Below are 18,770 nucleotides of genomic sequence, written 5' to 3' on the forward strand. Positions count from 1 at the left end.
CCGCGCCCCCGGCCCACTCCTGCGTGGCGCTGGGCACTTCTCAAACCCGCCCCAAAAAAACCCAACCAAAAAAAACATCCCTCTCTCCAAAAAAACACCACAATAAAATCGGGGGTGCTGGAGACTGCTGGTTGCTCTTCCTAAGGAGTACTGACAGTGACCTTCCCTTGCGATGTAATTAAGGTTTGAGGGGAGGAGGGCGAAAGAGCGCTCTCTTACTGATTTATTTTAATTCGAGGTATTTTTGCACTTTATCGTTTCTGACCTTGGAGATGTAGTCTCCGCTACTAAATAGACCCCAGCTCCGTGTAGAAATTCGCTGCCCAAAACGCTCCCGTTTGCACGGCAGAGCGGGGCAGGCTCTGCCCTCCTGGCCCCGCCGGGGGCGAGCTGCTGCAGACACCGCGCGCTGCTGATGTTGCTGCCTGCCTGGCTGCTCCCGCGTTACCCCAAATTAGGGGGGGGGGTTCACTGCAACTCGGCTCTGGCTGAGCCATCGCATTTAAACAAAAGATGTCAGTGGCTGCCCCGAAAGACCGTGCAGCATTGCCTCAGAAAAAGGCATTAAATTATCAACAAGTTACTTGTATTGGAGAGTCACAAGGAAGATATTTTGTTGCAAGGCAAATGGCAGTTTTTAGAGTGCTTCTTGTAGCATGTTTCCCAATCCTTATTTTTTCAGAGATTCGTTTTCCCTTTTTTCCTGTTTACCTGTGCTCTCATTGTCTTAAAAAATGGGTCTGAAATATACTGTAGGCAAAAATTGCTATTTTCGATAAGAAATTAAAACCTAACTGTATCTCTCAGAACATTCTTTAAAATGCAGTCTTACCGTTTGCTTATTAAATGAAAATAAACGGTGTTTTTATTTAACACGGTGAAAAAATTTCCTAAACATAAATGGGGAACACCTTTGTCCAAAATCTGTGTATAAGGTTGTAAAACAAAGTTAACTTTTAATTTTTCCATTCCCAGATCTTCTGCCAGCATGCAACGGAGAAATAACAACCATGTCTTTCCTACAAGACGTTGTGGACATTTTACTTCAGTATGTGGCGAAAAGTTTTGATAGATCAACAAAAGTTATTGATTTCCATTACCCAAATGAGCTCCTCCAGGAATATAACTGGGAACTGGCAGACCAGCCACAGACCTTGGAAGAAATTTTATTGAACTGCAGAACAACTCTGAAGTACGCAATTAAAACAGGTAATAGCCGTGCTCATTTTCTGTCCGGTATGGTCTCATCTATTGATTAAAGGTGTCATTTCATTTTATTTTCAAACGTTAAAGATTGAAGCAGCGGCTGTATTTTGTCAGTTCCAAGCAATTTCTAGCAGAGACAGAAATCGTTTTCCTAAATGACAAAATACTCCAGCAGAACCATCTCTGTAGCTGTCAGTGCAGAATCGCATGCCCTTTCCCATTTAAAATTAATGCTTCTGCGCGTCGGAGTTGCCGAGTGTGCCACCGAGCAGCCTTGTCACCACCTTTACGACTTCTCCTCCGTGCCTTTTCGTCTGTTGTGCCTGTGATGGCGGGGGGTGGTGACCCGAGGGTCGCCTCTTGCTCCCTGCAGACGCGACGGGCGCGAAGCTCGGAGGAAGCTGAGGCGGGGGGGGAGGGCGGGCGAAGGCGTCCCTGCAAGGGGGCAGAGGAACCAACCCACTTAACTGCCAAAATCACAATAAGCATCCTGTAAAAGGGGGCTCTGAGCGGCCATTTGCCGGACATAAAACCGAGAAAATCTGGCAGAACTAACCACAGGAGTATTGCGGGGTTTTTTCCAACTTTGGACTCAAGCAATAAGAACGAAGCCCGAATTGCTTTAATAGCGTTTTTTGTTGTTGTTTTTCACTAAGGAGGTCAGGGACGAGTTGACTCCTGCCTGTCTGGCACCCGCGTTGATCGTGCCCCCCATGTGGGCTTCGTGGCGGGAAGGAAGCGCAGGGCTCAGTCCCGTGGGCGTGGGGAAGCCACCGGCGCCGCACCCGGGGCCACCTTAAATCAACCGCGGCGGAGCGGACAAAAAGCGTGGCTACAATTACGGCTATGATTGAGAAATTATGTGGAGTGCAGGGAGCCATTAACGAGCATTTGAATTACTGAGAAATTGCTTAAAAATAAATGTGGAACAATTACTGAAAGAGACAAAACGTTCATTTTAAATAGAGGTTGAAGGGAAAACAAAAAAGGGGTTTTGTCACCTTTTTGGAACAGAATAGGCTGATCTCAATAAAGATTGTGGGAGATCTCTGTAATCTTCCCTGGCTGGAGGTGGAAATGTCTAGCTGAATGTTTTTGATGCATGAGTCGGGTGCTGTCAAAATATCTGTAAAATACTAGAATAAAGAGTTAGATAAATGGTGGCCACAGGAACAAAGTCTATCAGTCCAGTGATCCATGTGTTGTGTCTGGGTAGGGTATAGGAAACATATTTTCACAGAATGCTATGAAACACCGGATCTGATCTATCTGATCTGGGAAATCAAAGAACAGGGTTTCTTAAGCTATTTCCATTTTTTTTTAAAATTTTTTTGTTATAGTTTGTTTCATGTAGTGGATCTCTGTTTCATTTTGTGCATCCAAAAAAGACCCTTAAAACAATGTTACCGTTTCACTTCCTACCTATAAATAGTGAGGCTTTCCCTTCTTGGTGTTTTTTAATTTGTACTAAAGAAAATAATGTTTTCGAGGTCTGAGACCAGGACCTCGGGGGTTGTGTGAGGTGCAGCGGTACGGCAGGGTTCACCTGGGGGATGCTTGGTTGCTGCCGCCGCTCCTCAGCATCCGGGGGGTGCTGCCTCAGCCTGGAGGGGCTCACAAAACGTGTGGGATTTACACCCTGAGCCCTTTTGCATGTGCGTCAGAGTAAAACGCTTGAATTACCCTCAGAGGAAGGACAATGTGCTGAGGTTTCTGGCAATGGGGGTCTGCCTCCAATCCCACTGCAGCAGCCCTGCAGACATGGCCCCTCCTGGGCTGGGGGCGGGGGTCTGGGCTGTGTTTGGCTGCAAGGACCCGGGAGGCTGATTGGACAATAAATTGTCTTGCTTAAATTAGCCTCACAGCCAGATTCCAAAGTCCCAGCACCAATCCCCAATTTGGGTTCAAGGAGCTGGATGGCAGGTTTTTCGGCTGCGGGGCAAGTGTGGGATGCTCCCAGATGTTTGCGTGCCATGGCTCTCTGGGGTGCTTGTGGGAGCCACACACAGCTTTCTGCCCCTTTACTGGCTACCGGCATGCACCCCTGGCAAGAATTAATGTCTGAGAGAATATAAAGGCAGTGTCTGCAAATGCAGGGAAAGATGGATACAAATTTTGGTTCCTGTGCAATGCTTGCCAGGGAATTGAAATGTGAGCATTTAAAAACGGCTTGGAAACCCCAGGAGGGGTGTGTGGAGCTGGCGCTGGTCCGGCCTTGCTCCCAGGCAGGTCCTGGTGCCAGTAACAGGCTGTGTGTGCGGTGAGGCTGTAAGCAAAGCCGAGGCCACTGCTGCTGCCCGTGCCATTATCTGTGTTGTCCGTGCTGTTATTTGTGCTGCCCATGCCGTTGTTATTCACGCTGCCCAGCTTTGCCCAGACCTTGTTGCTTTCGTGTCGAGGCTGCAGAGGCTGCGTGTTGATGCTAGGGGACATCTGCACCTAAAACCAAGTGCAAGCAGAAGCGTGTTTGAGAGGAGGGTATGTGGGGCAAAGGGACATTCACGGCAGGGGAAGCCTGTTCCTGGCCATCTCCGTGCCTCAGCCCCGGCTCTTGCCCGTCATCTCCCTATTTGCTCTGGCATATGCATAAATATGTTGTATATTGCTAAACCAACCAATAAGCAGTAATCTCCGATTTTCACATCTCCCCCCCACTCCCCTTGCACCCCGTCAGTCTATTTTCCAGTCACCTCTTTGTTTGGTGACAACCGTGACAAAGGATGTGCATTTCAGACATATCAGCCCCGGCTCTTGCCCATCATCTCCCTATTTGCTCTGGCATATGCATAAATATGTTGTATATTGCTAAACCAACCAATAAGCAGTAATCTCCGATTTTCACATCTCCCCCCCACTCCCCTTGCACCCCGTCAGTCTATTTTCCAGTCACCTCTTTGTTTGGTGACAACCGTGACAAAGGATGTGCATTTCAGACATATGGCTTCTGGGTAGTGATTTTTGAGCATCTCTCCCAAACTCTTCTTACCTGGCCATTGCAGCCTATCCTTTAAGCAAAGCCACAATTTTCTGTGGCCTTCTAGCTGAGGGATGAGAGCTCAGTTGTGAATGGATGGACAGACCCTTGCAGCTGAGGTTGGGGTCAGGGTGGGACATGACATTTTCTGCCATTTCGTGTTAAAGCCACATTGCAGAAGGGAAGGGCACAGAGTGGAGGGGCCCTTGTTACAGGTGTGCGCACTGGGGGCTCTGCCAGAAGCCATGCCAGCAGCAGCAGCAGCTCCTGCTCTCCCTGTAGTAGTGTCTCTGTAGGGGCACAATGCTGGCTCTAGGGTATGGCTGCCCCGACCCCTGTGTGCAGCAGGGCCTGTGGTTCCCAAAGAAGGAGGTGACTGTGGGGTTTCCTTGAAGAAACGAGCAGTGACAACAGGGCTGTCGCCTGGGGCTGGGTAAGGGGCTGACTGAGAGCTGCTGAGACACTGCAGCTGCAAATATGAGTTCTGCTATTCCCCAGCTTTTCAGTGTGGATTTCTTTCCAAAGCAGGAGTTTTTCTGGCTTCTTTTAGCCTTCCTGTGGTCCAGATTCACCAAAGGCTTCCAGCTCCTGATACTCTGTTGCTTTCTGGTTGAATTTGGGAATCTGCTTGGAGCCTGGCTGTGAGATTGAACCTGAGCTATAAATATCAAATTCTCTGTCAGAGATAAAATCCCATTGTCGGGGGAGATGCTGTCCTCTGCAGGCAGAGCCCCTGGTATGTGATCGCTGTGGCTTTGGCATCAATGACAGAGTATGTGTGTGTGCCCCATTCGAGAGCATGTAGGGCATGGCAGTGCCCCCCCTTAGCACCTGAGGGGGTTTGGCCACCTGTCCTGGGCAGTGTGCACCAGGGAAGGTGGGAGGTGGGGAGGGCTCTGTGTAAAACTCAGTCAGGCTGGATGGCAGCAGCATGGACACATCTCAGTTTAAGGGTGCAGGGAGCTGGATTTTGTGTGTGTTGCCCCCCCCTCCAGCCCTTATCCCCTGCTTTGGTCTGTCCACACAGCCCAATTGCTCTGCCTTTGTGTGTGCAGGGTAAGAGCCAGGGAGCAATTCCCTGCGCGGTTCTGCCAACCATGTGTTTGTGCCTGATAAGGGGCCACTGGAGACCAAAGATAAGTTTTCTGTTGATGGTGGCTCTGCATTTCCTCCATCATCTTGCTCTATCTTTTGGTTTTTGCGATGGCAATAGCAGTACATCATCTGTGGGTCAGGGCAGGTGTTTTCCAAGCAGAGACTGCTGTTCTTTCAGTCGAACAGCATTTAGTTGTGAACCGTCCATAATTTGCACCAGTAATTATGCCACTTAACAGGGGCTTGCAGGAAGCAACTACTAAAAACTGAGTTTTGATGGTTCCCGGGTTTACTGGCTTTAGGCATGTTTTTAAGAAAAATCTCCAACAGGATTCTAGAAAAAGATCAGGAGCCAATTAGATTTACCAGGTAAACGGACTCATTGTGAATCATTCTGCTGGAGCAGCAGTGCTGTTTTTCACGAGATTTGTTTAAAATCACAATTGCGAGCAGCCAGGCTATTTGTAATTGCACTCTGACAGGGAAGAAATGACAAGGACCGCCACCTTCCCTGCCATCTTCATACAATCATCAGCCTTTGAGTCATGTGCAAAACAGTCACCAAAATGCTCCATTTTCTCATTTCGCCCTGTCTATTATAATCATTAGCCATTCATCACTGATGTTATATGTACTGGCAAGCTCTTCAGATGGTGTCTCGTGCGTGGCTTTCAAACCTAGCCAGGCAAAAACACATCCAGTGACAACATGTGACACACTAACGGGAGCAAACAGCTATTTTTGTGAGGCAGCGATGTGCTAATTTTCAAAGCATATTGAGAGGATAATAGGGAATGTTGGAATTCATTATTCTGCGTTCAGTGTAATTACTCTGATTTTACTTAGTTTGGAATGGGAATGCAGATAAATTCTGCCTTTTCCAAGAAATGTATTTATTGCTGTTTGCTTTGTTTTGTACCTTGAAAGCACTTCCTTCTCTATAGAAATCCAGAGGTAAATATACTGTTCAGCACTGAATAGTTTCATTAAGAGCCATCAGCCTTTTGATAACATTTTCCATCTTATGCAGGGCACCCTAGATATTTTAATCAACTTTCAACTGGATTGGACATGGTTGGATTGGCAGCAGACTGGCTGACATCAGCAGCAAATACTAATATGTAAGTAGCAGATTTTTTTCCATAATAGTATTTAATATAATTTTACAGTTATACTCTAAAATATTAGCTGCTGTAGCTGAATCAAACAAAGAATGCTTTTGTGTTAAGGTTGCTGGAAAAACAATTGTCTGCTTTTTAAATGGTTGTTACAGCTATTTACATGAAGACTTTCAGCATTGTCCTCTAGGCTGTCTTCTATAAAATTCCATCATATGAATATGATGTTGGTTTTGCTACCTCCCAAAAACATACAGAAAAAATATTTTAGCATTCTGCATGCATAAATATGTAAAATGGAAGATGTGCTAAGTGAACAGTTGCATTCATGTAGAGGGGATGTCGACAATCCATACGCAGAGCAGTTAGAGCCATTGCTTTCTGTAAGAAGGAATTTAAAGTGTTTGGTGGGGTTTTTTCACTTTTCGACTAGGAAGCATTTTTGTGCATTTGCTTAGCTTCATGCACTGTCTTGTCGTCATGAGCAGGACTGTTGACATGGATGCTTCTAGACATGCACACAGGTTTTTGGCAGACAAAGATCTGGCTCTGCCCAGCAGCTCTTGAATAGAAGGCAAAGCCCTGAGCCTGGAAAAGATTTGTTCCACCGACACAGGTGGAAATGGAGTCTCAAGCACTCTCAGCATTTTTCCTTCTTGACATTCGATGTCAAATCGGAAGGAAGATTATCAAAAGTACTGTAAAACAGAACTCTGCCCAGCGCAAGATTAAATGTATTGTGGCTATAATGTAATGTAATATTGGAAAAAGATGTGTTAGTGTTGTAGATGAAAGCATTAAATGTGGACATTACTACATTTCAGGTTCACCTATGAAATTGCTCCAGTGTTTGTACTTTTGGAATATGTCACACTAAGGAAAATGAGAGAGATGGTTGGCTGGCCAGGGGGCTGTGGCGATGGGATATTTTCACCTGGTACATGATATTTCAAGCTTTCTTTATTTTTCAGACTGTGCTATATGACATCCCCTGTAGTTAAAGAGTAAACATAATTAAATATGCATGTTCAAGAAGACACTTGCTAGTAACCACCAGTGGCCTCTTTGAGATAAAGGATTGCATGTTTGTGAATTTTAGGGATGCAATTATGAGGGTTTATTTGAGCAAATTGCACTGCATTATAAGCAGCTGTAATGGCACATGGGAAACATAATCAGAAGAGACATTTGTCCTGCAGCTTCACTTTGCCCCCACTTTTTATGGATTACATTAAATAGAAAGAGCATTGTATTAATAATGGAGGGAAGAAACACACAATGATGCTTTCCATCACCTTAGGGGAAATTGGAACCAAGAGGGAAAGACATAGCATCCCATTAGGTAATTTTAGTGGAGTCAGTAAGATCCTACCAACATGACAGTATGCAGTTAGCTTTCCATGTTTGAGCTGGCCTGTTTTGCTCAGTGGGGGCACTTGGGTGGATAGTTAATCTGAGTACTTAAAGGCTCAGAAACCCGGTTCCTTCAGGGCAAGTCAATAAGGCAAAAAATGAGCATGATTAACTGTAGAGAAATAGTTGACTCTGACAAATATAGCATTGTTAAGACTTTTTTTTTCATCATTCCACTTAGTCTTTTGATTTATGCTCTTTGTCACCTCCTATCTTACTCTGGAATTTCACTGCTAAAAATTTTGACCCACCTATCTCACCAAGTTGAAAAAAAAAAGAAAAAATTTACATTGAGCATAGCATCTTGGCTTGTCAAAGGAGAACAGACTGATAGCTGGTGGGGAAGGAGCCCTTCTGGGAAGAAAGTTCATTGACCTAATGGCGAGGGAAAGTGTGTTTGGAGCAAAGAAAAAGCCTCACTGACAACAGCTTAGGATGTTCAGCTCTCCAAGGGTGTAAAGGGTAAAGTTCATACTATACAGAAGATCAGGAAAGGCTCATCTTCAGCTTCTCACATCTGAATGCACATGTGGGAAGTGGTGCAGGAGTTTTGTCCTTGGCCTTTCCACAGAGGTGGAGAAAAAGATGAGAAGAATTCACATGACTTCTTGTTGAGTCCTTTAAAAAGCGCTGAGAGCAAAAGCTCTGACAACTTTTACTGTAGCGCCTAGAGAACCTGACCAAAACCATGACCTCCTTCACACAGGGCAGCATTTAAATGTGTATCACAAGCCCAGGATCTAAGTCAGAGTTTTTGGAAACTGGACTGTGGTTGGTACTGTCTGGTCCCTTGCCTGACGCAATAGAGCTGGTCTTCAGTTCCTCCCCTTGCAGGCTTGAGCCGCAGTAGCCCCACCAGGCTGGTCAGGGACCTAAGAGGGGAGAGAAGAACAACAGCAACACTGATCAACCAGACCTGGTGAGGCAGAGGCTGGGCATTGGTGGTGGTGTGGGTGAAAGACTCAATGCAAGTGCCAGATCTTCCCAAATCTGACACACTGTGCTTGAGACAGTGCGAGTTAGGAGTGTTGAATGCCTCAGGAGGAACTGCTGTCCCTTCCACCTCTGCCAGAGGTCTCTGCCTGGCCTAGGGGGCCAGGATGTTGGGAGTGTGTCAGATGCTGGAGCTCAGTTCATCTAGCTGAAACCTGCCTGGGTATGTGCTCTCTGGCCGTTTGCAGTACTGCCTCCTCTCATCCCTTCTTTCTCTGCAATTTCTATGCAAAGTGGATCTTTATAATTCACTCTCTTAAGGCAGCAATACCCAGTGTGCAGGTTCTTCTTTTTTAGCCAATAATCAAAATCATCTCTATGCTGTCTTCTCATTTCAAACTGTGACAGCTTCAGCTGAAGACCTTCCTGTTGCAAAGAAAAGATTCTTGCTCTCTGCCTTGCCTGAAATGAAATATACAGTATCCATACTTGCAAAACATAAAGGCCTGATGAGGTTCTCCAAATTCCGTAGGTGTGTCTTGTTGCCTGCAATTAACTGTTGGTATAAACACAGCTGCAAAATTAAAGGCAGAATCTGGGCTTATTAATAAGCTTGAGGTTAAACCGCTAGGTAATAAATACTAATAGGAAAGCCTGGTACTGAAGAAACTTAACATTTCAGTCTTGACTCTTTTGACACTGAGCCAATGACTCTGGACGAGATAGGTCAAATTTCTTCACCTTGGACACCATAGTTCAGTCACATAGATCATCAACAGCAGCTATTACATGACATCTGAATTTTTTAGGGACAGATACCCAAACATTTCCTCTTAATCTCTCCATTTCTTGTTTTGTCATTTGTGAAAAGAGGTGTAGAGATATGTTCATATTTCTCAAGACAGTTGAAAGGGGAAGAAAAAGTCCGGTCTGTGCTGACCCCCCATACCAGCGGTGCCATCCCTTACTGGCATTTCCCCTGGGTTTCACAGGACGGGCAGTGAGGTCAGAGAAAGCCCAGAGCAGGGACAGCCTCACTGCCAGAGCAGAGCTGGGACACTGATTAGAAATGAAGAGCACAGCTTCTGTGGGCTGTGGGACAGTGTATATATCTCCAGTGGAATAAATACAAATCTTACAAAAGTCAAAACAGTGTTAAATTTGGCAGCACATACATCCTGCTGGTGTAACATGGTGTAAGGTCGCTGCTTTCAGCAGAGCTACCTTGATCTGCTTAAAGGGTGGATTTTATCTTGTCTCACTTTGGCTGTCCAAGCATTGGGTGTCTACTCTGGGCTAGTTATATTCAAGGGAGATGGATGGCTGCGTTTGCAGGGCAAGTCATCCCACCTGCCACAAGCAGCTGCCTTAGGATGAGCTGAATTATCTTCTGAAAGTGCCTGTCTTGTGCTCTTCACTCCATTTTTAGATGGATGAAAGTTGGGTTAGCTGAACTCTACCTCAGGTGCACTCTGATCTATTCATTTAAAATCCTAAAACCACGATCAATATATGCCTTTGCTTTATATAAATATATGTGCATAAACATTGCTATATAACTAATCTGTATATATATAAATAGTATATATATATACAGGATAACACTGATGGATTTTATGTATATGTCTCTTTGTGTGTATGTGTTTGTGTGTGCATACATACATAAAAGTACTCAGACTCTGCCTCAGGTTCTGCATTATATTCCCATAGTGCTCATGCAGCATTAATGTATAACCAAACATTGTTCAGCTGTAGACACAGAGGCTTAGTTTGTAGAAATCTCAAAAACAAAAAATGAAGGGCTTATTTTAATTTATGCATTGATAATTGAAATACGGGAACAGAATACTGTAGAGTCATCATCTGAAACCCATCTTGAAGTAGGTAAGATAGCCATACTGAAGTGGGCATTTTAAGTAAATGAATGCCAATAATTTTAAGGCTAGTGTTAGAGACATCTAACCTTTTCCCCTTTTACCCATCAGAGGACAAATAAAAAGAAAAAGAGTTGTTTAATTACCCTTTTTCCTTCCTCTACCCTCCCCTTAGTCCAGTTATCCAGAAGATAGTGTCTGTTGGGACACAATGTGGGTTTCCTCAGAGCTGGGGCATGAAGCACTACCCTAATTTGGGAAGGGAGAGCACAGCTTAAAAGTGACATTTGGAAGTCACTTAGGAAATTGCCTTGTGGTGGCATCTGCTTGGGAGGTGGAACAGAGTGGGGATTATGTGTTGATGGCATATGGAAAATTAAGACTGGGGACTAAAGGAGAAATGGTAACAAAAATGAGGAGTAAAGAAAACCCCCATCATTTTTTGCAGTAGTACTTTTTGCATAAATTGTTATTTGGGTGTAGTAGATCCTGTTATTACACAACCCAGCAGTAGGAAGAAGAACCTGCCATTAGGCAGAAACATTAACATTAGAATTAGAAAAACTGTAGCAAGACTTGTCATTTGTTCTGCAATAATATTGCAATGCATAGAAAAAGTAACAGTATATTACTGTGGACTCCAGGTGGTGCCATATCTAACATGTATGCTATGTTGATTGCACGTTTCAAGATGTTCCCAGAAGTTAAAGAAAAAGGAATGGCAGCTATTCCCAGACTGGTTGCCTTCACATCAGAACATGTATGTCTTTCTGTTTTTTGCTATCTGTTACTTCTGCTTGTGTGATTATATGAAGAGAATAAGTCAATGGCAATCTGTATCCAACTGTCTTCATTTCTGGTATTCCTTCACTGGGAATAATAAAATGGGAAGTGGGTGGGTGTTTGATACATACAGGGCTGAGCTTTGCTGAAAACCAACTTTTTCTGTAGCTGAAACCCAGGGAGAGCAGAATCTACAAACCACTGCTGGTTTTTTTGCTCGCTTGTGTCTGTATAAATGTCAAATTGAATGGTAAGGGTGGGAGCTTAGCATTGGGCTTTTGCCTTTCTGCCAGGAGTGTCTTTTGTTCAGGTCACTCTGAGGTTACAGAAAATCACTGTGAATCGAAATGTTTCTGGCTGAAACCAGAAGCTGCCGTTATTTAGTGAGGGGGTCTGTAAGGGATCTGGCAGTGCAAGGGGTGAGGGGAGGGTGGCACAGGAGGAATCGGAGTGGCCCTTATGGGAGAAACAGAGTGTGTTTTGCTCTTTGAACAACCATACAGAAGTCATATTTCTGTCTATATCGTGGGGGGTGTTCTGGGTTTATGGCCATTTAAACCTTCTTGCAGCTTATAGTGGAGAATGCATGTGCAGAAGGAAGGGAAAAGGGAAGGGTTATACCCAGGAGGGGTTGTGAACTCTCTTTGGGCTTCATGGTCACCTTCTAATTTCTCTCCAGGTGTGTAGTCTTGGCCAGAAAGGATTCTTTCATGACCGGGGCGCAGCAAGATGCCGTCCATGTTAGGTGACGACATCCTTCTGGCTGCCTTTTTTGACTTTCCAGAGAATGTGTTTCCATTCTGTGCAAGTGCAAAGAGCAAAGTGTCCTAAAAACTGATCAGAAATGTCTGGGAGGAAATCCCTCTGAGGATGCCTTTCGTGGCAATAGGATGAGATGCAATACACAGCTGTGGGCTCCATGTTGCAAAATAGTCCCCCACAAAACAATCAGAGAGAAGGATGTTCTACATATGAGTAGCAACTCTCCAAAGTTGGCTGTACAGCTATAAATGCATTATTCATATGGAAGTTACAGACCTAATAAGTCTTGCAAATAAGGTTGAGCATGATTATTTAAAATAAAAAATCCTATTAATCATTAGAGAATTTCATTTTATTCATAGCATTAGAATGTTAAACAATGAACCAAATTGTGCTATCAGTCTCAAAATAATAAAATGAGCTTTAATAATTGTGTTTTCATGCCAGGGAAGAAGCAGTTCCCTTAGCAAATTAAATATTCCAAAATCAAATATACTAGCAAATCCATAGAGCAGCATCTGAAACCTGTTACATTTTAGAAGTGTCTTGAAATTGCAATTTTTGTCCCATCCTCAATCAAGTTTTTTTATAAAGTATGTAATGGCACATCTTCTAGGGAAGTTAAGAAACCACACTTAAGTGAAGACAGGACTCTTTAACCCTTAATTGCCCAAAGGATGTGGGATACGGGTTTAACCCTCGAAATAGCAGAGGCTGTTACATGAATTGCAGAGTCTCAGAAGTACAGTCCCTTTTTAGGTAGGAAATGTCATGCAGAACCTGAATAGACACTAAGATACAAGAATGTCATTTGTCTGATTTAGCATATCATGCTGATCTTCTACTTACTTTTAGACTCCCAAGTCTGATTCTAATTTCTCTCTGTCACAGTTGGGTGCTCGTGTAAGATGATCACCATGGAACAAACAGTGTTGTTAATGAGATACTATAATTTCCCCATACTCTGCACATGTGGCATGATAGTAAGCAAAGCTTAAAGTTATTGGATGTGCTTAGGAGCTTGGAGACTTTTGTCTTGACATTTTCAGTCAGAAGCAAATATTCCAATATCAGCAATTCTCAGAAAGAATTTCAGTGTTACAGACCAGACTTTTATTTTCATTTCTACCAATCTAGATCTACCATTACTATAAATTAATGAAGTTACTCCACAATTGCGACCAGTGTTACTGTAATCAGAATCTGGACTCCGTCTGATGCCATGATAGGTTCAGCTGCCAGTGGGGGGGAAGGGAAAGGAGAAGTGATTCACAGGTCCTAAGTTAGGAGTGCGTCATGTTCTTAAATTAGAATCCTCACTCTCTGTACAATCAGTGGAGAGAGGCACCTCTGGAGGGAAACTCGAAGCATCCAAATTAGGAACCTAAATATTCCTTACTTTAGGTGTTCTAAATCACCTTTGGGAGGAGTTCATCTACTTCTCTGCATTGACCATACACAGAGATCAGCCTCCTGAACATATGCAACCTACTTTAGATGCCTAAAATAGGTTACATGATTATTCCAACTGTGCACATTCCCAGTAAGCAGATCTTCCCCGAGCTGTTCGGTAGAACCATTACTTATTTCTCACTCTGCTTCTGTTTATTCCTGTTTCACCAGTGATGGTGAAGTACACTACACTGCTTAGGTCGGTCTTGGCCCAGGCATAATTTCACTAAGATACACTTGCTCAGGACTTAGTTCAATCCATGGTATTCACTGGTGCATCAACAGTGGTTTTTTTATCTGCACTGGTACAGGAGCAGAGTGATGCCCTTCAGGGCAGCACAGTGCAAGAGACCTTGACTCAGAAGGGTAAAAATGATGGATGCCAGTTGTAAAAACCTATTTTAGTCTATCGTTTCAAACACAATGAAAAATCTAAGATGAATGCTTCCTCCTGTGTACCAATGCATCAGCTTTAGGCTGCTGTGAGTTCAGCTGAGCACATCCTTTTTTCAGTATGGAGAAAGTGGCTGAGAGGGAGAGCTGTCTTCTGAGAATGTTTTAATTGATCCATTGGTCTATAAGTCAAGTCCTATTTAATTTTAACCCATTGTCTGTTGTGATTTTGACCTGGCCAGCTAGCACTCTCTTAGGCAGCATCAAGCAATAGCTGGGAATAGAATGGAGCAGGGATAACCCCTGACACGCAAAAAGGACAAAGTCATTGTACTTTGAGGAGGAAAGGGGTGTAAAGGGGAGAAGTTTAGCTGTAGAGAACTAGTTGGGTTCAGGTTATGAAACAGTCTTTGGCCTTTTTATTTGATAGTACAGAAAGAGCTGAAGAGGCTTGCAGCTCTATGGACTCTATGTTTAATTGGGGCCTATACAGACTCCACAGTTTAGGGAATGCAAAAAGCTGGGCATAATTGGAAAGACAGAAATTTCTTCATTTCTGCTGTTCCCCAACCCAGCAAGACTTTGCTTATGTAGTCCACATCAGGTTTCCTAATTTCCCACTCCACCTCTAGCAGCCAATGCAAGGAGGAGCACCTTGTCAGGTGCTCACCAGGGAAACAGCGATACAATTCCAGTCTTAGTTGTGGAAGAGAAACAGCAGAGTAAGAACTGGCAGTTCACCCAGTTAGAAGGCCAGGGGAGCACAGAGAGGGTGTCTCTGCCACTGGCATCCCCACATCTGCACAGCTCTCGCGGTGAAGCAGCTCCTGCCCCAGACTTTGCTGGGACTACAGCTCCAGCAGACACTGACTGTGAAGGGAGGGTCTGTTGGCAGCCCAGGTATAGCATGTCAGCATTGTGGACACCTGGACAGACTCAGAGGGACCTTGTTCTCTGAAGGAGCACTGGGAGGGTCTGTGAGAGGCTTGTCTGCAGTGGTAGGGGAGCATCCTCATAGCCATAGCACACACAGCATCCACACATCAATTCACAGAATCACAGAATACTAGGAGTTGGGAAGGACCTTGAAAGATCATCCAGTCCACCCCCCCTGCCAGAGCAGGATCACCTAGACTAGGTCACACAGGAACACATCCAGGCGGGTTCTGAATGTCTCTAGAGAAGGAGACTCCACAACCTCTCTGGGCAGCCTGTTCCAGTGCTCTGATCAGAGGAGGCAGTTTACAATAAGCCATTGCTTCAGCTTCTTGCAAGCTGATTTCCCTTCATGGGCAAGCCTCATTGCTTGCAGAGAATACAGCAAACTACATCAAAGCTGTGCGAGAAGAGTGGCTTTGGCAATTTTTTTGTCTGAACGGTTTCTGAAATCTAAAATGAAGATTCTTGGCTCTGAGACTGAAGGAAATTAAAAAGTAACTTCTGTCTCAAAGCAGACAGCTCGACAAACATCCATTACACAGAGCCTATGGAAGAGTTTGGTTTGGTTTCTGTGCAGAATGAAAAGCTGATCTCTAGCCCCACACTTTGTGGCACGTACCATTGCCTTCTAACCAGGCTACTTAGGAGGCAGTTTCCAGGACTAGCACCTGCCAGAAGCAGTCCAAGGGGTGACCTGTGTGGTGAGGCTCCCAGGTTTGAGGAGGCTGGAGATCATGTTTTCCATTTGGTGGCATAAATTATGAAGCTGTAAGTTATCCTTTTAAGCATACAGAGTAAGTAAGGAGTGTTTTTGTTTTCTTGTAAGAAAACTAAAAATCATCCTCAAGGTTTCACACATTCTATCTTTGCAGTATCTAGTGAATAATAACCAGAAAAGTATTGCTTGGTAGTATTTGAAGCCAGAGGGTGACAGTGAAAAAACTGGTCTAATTTGAGGAGCAATTTAATTCAAGTAGCTCCATTCAAATGAAAGTAAAGCCATTTTTCAGAAAAGCAATGCTCTAGGGCAGCCTGTCCCAAAGGAGACAGTAATCATTTGGGTCTGATCCTTCATCTGGTCAATACCTTGTGACTATCACACAGCCACAGGATCCTCCTGAACTCAGTGCAATGTTTCTTATCCACAGATAATGCTGTAAAACTATCTGCACTGGAAAAAAACAAGGTGTGAGTCTTGCTGGACTAGAAAAGCAGTATGAAGTTACACATTTCATAAGTGCAAAAGATGGAAATATTAGGATGTCGTGCAGAAACTTTAATATATTCATATCTCCCCTGACATTAACAAATAACTTTAAAAATGGAATAGCAGTGGCTAAAGGAAAAAATAGCAAACAAACATATCGTTACAGTGTATTTAAAATGTGATGGGACACAGTATACTCTTTCTGTAGATAATTGAAGGAGAAGCTATAGCTTGCAATGAAACATTAAGGTTAGGATTCATGTCACTTAACTTTAACTACCTAAAGTGTAAACATTTAATCTGTGTTAGTCTATGCACTTTTTATAGCAAATAAAAAGAGAGTGAGATCTGCAGAAGACAACTCATCCTGGTCTAAAGTGAGTGCCAAGGCCTTGGGGATGAGGTACCTTCTGGAGGTACCTTTTCTTCCCCACTACTGAAGGAGCCTGGACAGCAAGCCTAGGCCAGATACATATTTTTAGATTATTAAAACAAAGACCGAAGTAGCCTGACCTACAGATGACAGGGGAGGTGGAAGGGAAAGCATGTGTGCCCCCTTAGCTGGCGTGTGGCTGATGGAGCGAGACTGGGGGTCCGGATCTGCAGAGCATCAGGGTGCCAGCCACCAAACCTGCAGAGCTCAGATTGGTTTCAGCTGCTGAATGGCTCAGCATGCTCAGCATCTGGGAACTCACTTCTGATGACTTCCCTCCACAAAGCTTGTGCCACTCTGGATTTATGTGAGCAGGGACAAACTGCAATCTGAAAAACCAGCCGTGGCCTTTAGGGCTCATGGCGTTAGGTTGGTTCTTCCTGACAGCTTCAGCCATGCCAGATTATGAGCAATCAATCTAGGAAGCTATAAAAATAGAAGCATCTGTATATTGGAGAACTGTTAGTTTAAGACAACAATACCATACTTTTCAGCACCATAACGTTTCTAATTATTCTAATTCTTCCTTTTTCCAAAAGGCCTACTTATTATTGCACCTGTAATAAATTTACAGTGTGTGTTTACTTTATGAGGCTAACTATGGAAAAATGGCTATCAGGCAAACAAACTTACTCCTAAGGGCATTTGAAATTTTAGACAAAGGGAAGATTTCCCTGGATCAAGATCACCTTTATTTTTTTTGTCCTGTGCAGCAACACATGAAGGGAGGAGATGAGGAAGCCACAGTGACAGCCCACTCCCACCTCCTGTCCCTGGCAAGCACAGAATAGTGGTGAAGCTCTAGTCCTGCTGGCTTCTCCTAGCCTGTGCTTTCCTTCAGGACTGGCATTGAGCAGTCTGTCCCTGTCCTCCCTTTTTGACCCTGGTTCTCTCACCCTGAAACTTCAGATCTGCATAAATCCTACATGGCTGCATTGTGACTGACAGTATTCAACCTCACTTCCTTGCATGGCCAAACACTCTGTAGCCCTCATATTCTCAAAGGAGTCACAACTAATGTCCGTCTTCCCCGTCAGCCCAGTTCAGTCTGTCAGTTCTATCTAACCAGGCTTATTTCTGCAAACCTTTCTTTCTCCTTCACCTTTATATTTTTCTGTGTTTACCTTTTTACTACACAGGCAACCAAATTTTCAGCACTATCCCAGGAATAGTGAAACAAAGTTTAATATTCATCACAATTAGGAAAGTTTTCTTTGCTCTTAAAACTTTATTTCTTCCATTTTCACTTTTATCCTGACTATTTTGGAGCCTCTGAGGCAGTTGGAGTAACTCCTCTGATGTTACCCTGAGACACAAAAACATAACAGCAGTCATATATCTGTAACTGTACACAAATTGAGCAATTTCTTATGCAAAGTTTGTTTAGAAATGCTAATTTTATTTGCTCTTCTGTCCATGGAACTCTGCATTTCTTCCCAACTTACCCTAAACCTGTTTTGGTTCCTGACCGCTGAATTCCCTTCAGTCTGTAAAAAGCCTCCAGGCAGCCAAGCTATAAGCACTACATTTATTTTATCCCCAGTGCTGTGAGACTTCTCAATGAGGCAGCTGAGCTTGGCTATACTCCAGTGGGAGCCTTTGAGCACTAGGTCTTAATTTTCTTCCTCATAGTAAACCTTTCAAATCTGTATTTTCTTTCTTAAGACACTTTGAATAGTTCTGTTTTCTATTAGGAAAAAAAAATTGCAATAGTAAATCTGTTTTAGCTAGTGTGTAATAAGGAGCAAAATTCATCAGTGTAATGTCATCGACTCAAAATCCAGTGAAATATGTATCTGACTCTTTACTCCTACGTCTCAACCCATATTTATATATTACACTGCCCAGTACATGTACATGAGTTTGTATAACACATTAATAAAGAACAGATTTTTTTTTAAGTATATAAATTCAATTCTAGCTTTATATAGCTTATCAATGAACTCTCATTATGCTGGCAATATTCTAGCTCTGTTTCAATGTTTGCAAAGCAATGATATCTTCCTAAATTTAGGAATTTTTTGTAAGCTTTCTGATGCTGGTGGCCTCCTCATGGTCTCTCCTCCACTCTGTTCACATAAAGTTGCAGTGCTGCACTGTGGGGCTCAGGGAGACCTACAAGGCTGGGGAAAGACTCCTATATCTTCCACATATAGAGGTTTGTGGATTGACCATAGTTCAAGCCTTA

The 18,770-nt window shown here is 43.7% G+C and overlaps 1 protein-coding gene across 1 annotated transcript in view; it reads left to right on the plus strand.

The window, feature by feature from the left end:
* Positions 1-949: 949 nt before the first annotated feature.
* The window catches only part of GAD2 (glutamate decarboxylase 2 (pancreatic islets and brain, 65kDa)), a gene marked incomplete at its 5' end in the record, with an annotated part of 35,865 nt that continues 18,044 nt past the window's right edge, over positions 950-18,770 (plus strand). The window contains 5 exon segments of the mRNA XM_010182285.1: positions 950-970; positions 973-1,209; positions 6,306-6,396; positions 7,218-7,330; positions 11,258-11,373. Coding sequence (XP_010180587.1) covers positions 950-970; positions 973-1,209; positions 6,306-6,396; positions 7,218-7,330; positions 11,258-11,373 — 578 coding nt within the window.

This window comes from Mesitornis unicolor, unplaced genomic scaffold, assembly GCF_000695765.1.
Source record: "Mesitornis unicolor isolate BGI_N332 unplaced genomic scaffold, ASM69576v1 scaffold28800, whole genome shotgun sequence".
Classification (NCBI taxonomy): Eukaryota; Metazoa; Chordata; class Aves; order Mesitornithiformes; family Mesitornithidae; genus Mesitornis; species Mesitornis unicolor.